The 6,113-nt window shown below is 44.7% G+C and overlaps 1 protein-coding gene across 1 annotated transcript; it reads right to left on the bottom strand.

Annotated features, from left to right (window-relative positions):
- Positions 1-2,243: 2,243 nt before the first annotated feature.
- On the bottom strand, positions 2,244-5,523 carry LOC102419890. The gene is made up of 3 exons (XM_023751729.1): positions 5,490-5,523; positions 3,073-3,402; positions 2,244-2,491 (listed from the first exon to the last, which is right to left on the bottom strand). The coding sequence occupies exons 1-3, from the start codon at positions 5,521-5,523 to the stop codon at positions 2,244-2,246; spliced, it is 612 nt and encodes a 203-aa protein (XP_023607497.1).
- Between the last annotated feature and the right edge of the window lie 590 nt (positions 5,524-6,113).

The following is a 6,113-nucleotide window of genomic DNA, read 5'->3' as shown; positions in this document are numbered from 1 at the left end:
GCAAACAGGATGAAGAGGCTAGAAATTCCACTAACTCTTCATTTTTTCTGGTCTTAGCTTCATTTAGCCCACCTCCATACCCCGAGTCTGAAGTTTTTCTGGTTGATTTTTTCCAGTAACAAAGCTTTCTACTTTCCTCTTGGTTTGGATAGGAAAGGGAATGAGATCGAGGGCAGCGACTCCTTTATCTACAGGCTTTCAATCCATCTGGCATTGTTTCATCTAAGGCACACCTTCATCTAAGGCACACCTCCACTTCCCTCAGGACTTGGTGCCCTTAAAATCTGTTCTGCTGGGAAAGTTGTTTTGTTTCTTTTATATTCTATAGAGATATATATAGAGATATAGAGATATAGAGATATAGAGATATCTTAACTATTACTCATGGATTTTTAAAATGCTTCTTCTGATTCCTGCATGCATTTTGGGTATTTTCCTATTTCTATCTTTCAAAAGTTTCTAGAAATCTCTTGTCCTCCACTGCCTTTCTCTCCTTGTGGCTTTATACCTTCTTAAAATATCATTACTGTCATGTTGGGTCTTTTCTACAAAGGAGAGAAAATAAGAGTAGTCAATCCATCATTTTCTCCCACTCATCCTTTCTTTATAATCTCTGTGAAATGTTGAAAAACTAGGCAACTAGGTTCAATAGGCAGATCTTGAGTTTAAGGTTAAACCTCCCTGTTTCAAATTTCAGCTTTGTTACTTAGTGAGTGAGTGATGTTCTGCATGTCACTCAAACATCCTGCCAAGTTCAGCAGAGATGCCTAGGAAAACATTGACTGAAAAGTATCCATCTAATTGGGTAATTAGAAGGTCATTGGTGACCTTCATTGGAGCAGTTCCCATAGAGTGACAAGGGCAGAAGCCAGGCTGCACTGGGATTTATCCATTAATTATGCTTCTATCTTCTGTGCAAGGCTCCTCCAGCACAGTTTCTAGCAAAGCTGTGAGCTACCCACACCTTTGGTCTCTGCTTACTTTGCCAGCTGCTCTAGTGCTTCAAATGTGCTACCACGTGTATGCATGCTTTTCCTCCAAGGCTCATATAAGCCAGCTGTTGCAACAAGCTTCAAAATGCTCCCTGCAAACTGGCAGGAGCCTGGATGCCTTTGGAGCTCCAAAGGGACCAGGGACAAACAGTGCAGCAGGAAAATTGCTTTGGGAAGGCACTGTGGAAGAGAAGGTCTGAGGAAGGAGCAGCTCAGCACAGAAAAAAATGGCCTGCTGCCACTAATATACTTGGAGAAAAAATACGACAGCCAGAGCAACGAGAAAGAAGCCACTGAGTCTTTTTTGCTGTGCTAGGCGACCAAACCTGAAGTAGTTTGCTCAGGCCTCCCATCATAACTCCAGCCCAAAGGAAGATGCTGATGGAGAAGATGTGTGGCCTATGGAAGGCAGAAATACAGTGGGTCGCCTTGGTTACTTGCAACTCTTTGGCAGCAGTAGGCGATCTCATCCTAGACAGCAGTGTGTTCTGACCTTCAGAGAAAGAAATTCTGTAAGGCACCATTTCAGGAAGGCTTAGGTTGTGACGTTTTATAGACAGTCCCAGAGCTCCTTTCTGGGGCCCTCAGTTCTCATCTGTTTTGTTACCTCAATTGCAATGTTGTTTGTTTGGTGGTTTACAGCACAACCCATTTTCATAAACTGTTGCCCAGCTGCACACACTGGTGGAAAACCAGCTGAAACAAAAATGCCATTATTTATTCTGTTCAGAAAAGAATTTAAAATTCCGGAGGCTGGGGAATAGTAAAATGAGAAGCTAAAATAATATTGCTTAGCATAGAAGTTCAATGCGAATTTTGAGACCTATGTATAGTACCTGAAGAATGCTTCTATCGACCCTTTTTTACTTATGGAGCAAAAGACTCATAGATAATGCGATCTCGTTGAAGTTTATTCTAACTGACTTTTAAAAATACTTCTTAATATTGCTTATATAATTCTCCTAGAATGTGCTCATTTTAATCATCAGTCAGCATTTTATTATATTATAATCCTTAATTGATTGACGTTTAATCACAGTCTTTGTATTTTACTGTCCCTTGTCTCATAAGAGGCAATTTTCTCTTTACTGTAGTTTAACAGCTGATGAAAAAGATTTAAGGAAACCTATAAACTTAAGATTGGTTAATGGTCCCTTATAAAAGAATATTATACTTCGAGGATCCATTGCACAGATGTGGTGCTCAATTGTAGAAATGTGCATGGGGTTTATTAAATTACAGCACAAATCTTCAGTCTTCTGAGTTATTGTCCATGTTGGTATTGTTAGGCAAATGGGGAGACACATTATTGCTTCCAGTTGTTCCCATTACTGTGGTGTGATGCAGGCGGCGACAGCTGGCACAGCGCGGCAGGCAGCGCGGAGCTGCAGCAGCTGCCGGGACAGTCAGCCCGGGAAGGTCCGGCTGCGCTGAGTCAGGGCTGGGCAGCTCCTCCAAGGTGTCCGGGAGGCAGAAAGTAAATAAACAAACCACGCTGGCTGCCAGAGACAGCGGGAGAAAGAGACAGAGAGTACCTCATATAGAAAATGGCCTTTCTGGACTGTTTCTGGATTTATGACTTCTTGGGTACCCTGAGTACCTCTGCAACTTTGTTTCTTTATGTCTCTCATTTGTAAGGGTCTCATTGTATTGTCCAAAGCCTGGTTCTGTTTAAAACGGCCTTTCCAGATGACCTCTGCCTGGGCTACTCTTCCGTTTGGATGTGAAATGTTTAGCTAATTTTAGGGGGAAAAAATGAGGCAATATTATTGTTATCTGATAACTACGCCTTTATCCAATATTTGTTAACCAAATGCTTGCCATATCCCAGAACCAGTGTCCTATATTTTCAGGATACAAAAATGTGACAGACCCCCTTCCCTCAAGGAATTGTTTAGTAGAGGGAGATGTCCATGCGAATAAGTTAATGCAGCAAAATGTCATCGCTGCGAGAGATGCTTATATAGGATATGATCGATGGGACCCAAAATGAAATTCAAACCTACATGGGCTGGAGCAAAGGGCCAGAAAATTCATATATTCTGTCAACATGTATTTGTTTGTGAACGAGTTTTATTACGGAGGGGACAGGGCTCAGTCCTTCTTGAGGCTGCCTTCCTCAAGGCTGCAAGGACTTTGCTCAGGACCTCTCTCTTCCTCTTAGAATGGGTGGGTGTCCCCATCCTTTTCTTGATGAATTTTAGGACCTTCTCATCCTTGGAGACCATGAGCAGCAACATGGTGCGCTGCTGACAGGAAGCAAAGCCATACACCTCCAGGATCATGTCCCATAGGAACTTGGTGAGACGCCTGCGGTGGCTGTGCCTCAGCGTCCTCATGTTCTTGGTCACCTTGTGGGCCTTGATGAGGCTCCAGGTCATGGGGTAGCGCAGAACCAGGCCTGCTGCTCCTCAATGGTTGCCACAGTGGAAGTAGGTCAACAATTAAGTACCTACTGTGTGCTAGACACTGGAGGTACAAAAATGGTACAAAGATGAATGAAACTGGATGCGTATCTTTCTATTTTCTGCATCCTTCCTCCAGGATTGTCTTTGTTTCCACCATCCTATGATTTATTCTGATGAAGGTCCCTCAAGACTTCCCCTTGCCCATGCAAATGGCAGAGGCCACTGATAAAAGTGAGCAATCCTTCCTTCTTGGAGCACTTTCTTTTCTAGAATGCTCTCACCTGATGGGCAGTATTTCTCAGTTTCCTCTGAAGCCTCTTTAGCTTCTGCTTCACTTCTAAATGATTGACTAATAGACCACAGTACTTACTGCTATTTAAAATAATAAGTTCTTTTCTTTGTTTATTTGTTAATATTTCCTTCCTTTCCCCCTGTATTCTTTGTGCTTAAAATATTGTGTGGCACATTACTGCTCAATAAATATTGGTTCAATATATGGGGGGTGGGGGAGGAGAGGAGGAAGGAGAGCTCACTGTTGAGAAGTCAGTTACATGGATAATTATAATACAACTAGAGGTCCCTCGGCCTGGCCTGTGGGTATCGGAATGAAACTGGCTCTCTGACATCCCCCGAGGGGTCCCGGATTGCAAGAGGACGCAGGCCAGGCTGAGGGACCTAATATGCATATAAGATCTTTGGTTAATCTCTTTCTGCCCTCCCCCCTCCCCCGCTTCCCTCTAAGATTCATCAGTCTGTTCCATGTTTCCATGCCTGTGCGTTGAGCTTCTGCCCCCTGGTGGTCATTGCACATCATAGCTACTGGTTGAACGGTGAACGGTCAGCAATCACTTAGGCTTTTATATCCTATTTAATAAAGAGGGAATATGCTAATTGACTCCTCTGCCCTCAAAGATGGCAGCATCCACAGCCAATAAGGAGGGAATATGCTAATTGACTGCCATGCCCTCAGAGATGGCGCCACCCACAACCACAAGATGGAGGCCAGTTCCCTCAGCCCCGCCGGGGCAGCAGACCGCCGAGCACCTGCCTTAGAGTCCTCCAGTCCCTTCAGCCCCCAGCCACCCAGGGCCAGCCCGAGGCTCAGGTAACCAGGGACAACCAAAGCTTGCGCTGCTGGCAGTGGCAGCAGCAGAGGTGTGATGGGGCATCGTTTTCCCCTGATCGCCGGGTCACCTCCCGCCCCTGAGGGCTCCTGGACTGTGAGAGGGGGCAGGCCGGGCTGAGGGACCCCACCTCCAGTGCATGAATTTTCATGCACCAGGCCTCTAGTATATAGATAATTGCAGTAAATTGCAGATACTCAAGAGAAAAGTTTCCTGAGCTGAGGCTGGAAATAAATGGCTAAATAAAGGCTTAAGTGTGGAGCTTGAATTTGCAGTCCAAGGGAGCACTAGGGAAGCATGAGCAGGCACAGCCCAGGAGGGAAAGTTCTTATATTATTCTGGAATACATTTCCAGTGGTCTCCATTGACATTATAAGATATAGGGGCAATCATGGTGAGCGTATCTCATGAGCCACCTTGAGCTGTTTGTGTATATCTCCAAAGCCAATATGTATTCAGATGCGTGATAGCTTTCATTTTTTCCTTCTCCTCCCCCAGCCAGTCATTGCTCTTTCTGCAGAAGAGGAAATGATGGCAAAGACCTTGGGCATCCACTCTCCTTTCTTTTGCCCAGCAAACATTTCACCTCTTAACTGCCATCTGTCTTTGTGGTTTAGGAGTGAGGAACTGAAATGAAAGAGGCAGAAACAACTTGGCTGGTTCAGTCATTTTGCTGAAAGATCAATCAGTTCCCTATGAGAAATTTTCTGGGATGGGAACCAAAGTAGCTGACATCCAAAAGCAGCGTCTCCACTACTGGCTCTAACGGTGATGTTCCATTAGCTGTCAGCAGTAATCACACTTACATCCTCTTTCCAAGCCTCCAGCTATGAGGGGACGCTATTACACTCTCCCTGTCTAGTCGCAAAGCACTCGACGACAAAAGCACAAACAGACCAGGCTGAGTGGTGCTGTGAGCATGTCCCTGGCACCAGGGCCTCTCCAGCAGGTGTACACTAACTCACCTGTGCCATACATGGCACAGGCCGATGAGACCATTGGGTGCCCCTGTAAAATTCTGCCTCCACCCAGATCTGAACTGAGACCCACACCTTTGGACAGCAAGCCACTGCTGAACCTGGAGGGATCTCTCAATTAGCTAATGGCAGAGGCGTCTGCTACCTCTGCCTCTGTTTAGGCAGCCAGCCAGGATTCTGAAGGAAGGCTATCTTGCTTTAGCCTTTTCAAGGAATGTGGTGGTTTGAAAAAACACACATATATGTACATGCACACAAGGTTAGATTCTGATGCTTTTTGCTTTTCCCCTTTAAATATATCAGTGACCTAGCAAAGTATTCATTCATAATGGACCCCCTTAAGGAAGCATGGAAAAGCTCAGGACATATTGGGTTAACTAATTTTCCCCAGCTTTTGATTTATGGAATGTATCTCCACTCCTCATTTTCATATGAGAGTGGCTATGGCTTTGCACTGAGCCTGGAGCATTAACTCCTTATTAAAAAGAACTTCCAGGTACCCCTGGGCTCAAAGAGGGCCTCAGGTCAGGGTAATTAAAACATAGCCTGGAATAATATGGTCATATGATCTGTAGCCCTATAATGAGAGATTATCAATTTATTTTAATTACA

This window comes from Myotis lucifugus, unplaced genomic scaffold (genome assembly GCF_000147115.1).
Source record: "Myotis lucifugus unplaced genomic scaffold, Myoluc2.0 scaffold_24, whole genome shotgun sequence".
Classification (NCBI taxonomy): Eukaryota; Metazoa; Chordata; class Mammalia; order Chiroptera; family Vespertilionidae; genus Myotis; species Myotis lucifugus.
This window is presented reverse-complemented; position numbering and strand designations above follow the sequence as displayed.

Bases quoted from the DNA above. Each gene is read 5' to 3' on its own strand.
- LOC102419890 (XM_023751729.1), bottom strand. From the start codon at position 5,523: ATGGTCTCATCGGCCTGTGCCATGTATGGCACAG. The intron at 3,403-5,489 runs GTGAGTTAGTGT...GCAACCATTGAG, and splicing joins CTGTGCCATGTATGGCACAG to GAGCAGCAGGCCTGGTTCTG. The intron at 2,492-3,072 runs GTAATAAAACTC...TGTCTCTGGCAG, and splicing joins GACTGAGCCCTGTCCCCTCC to CCAGCGTGGTTTGTTTATTT.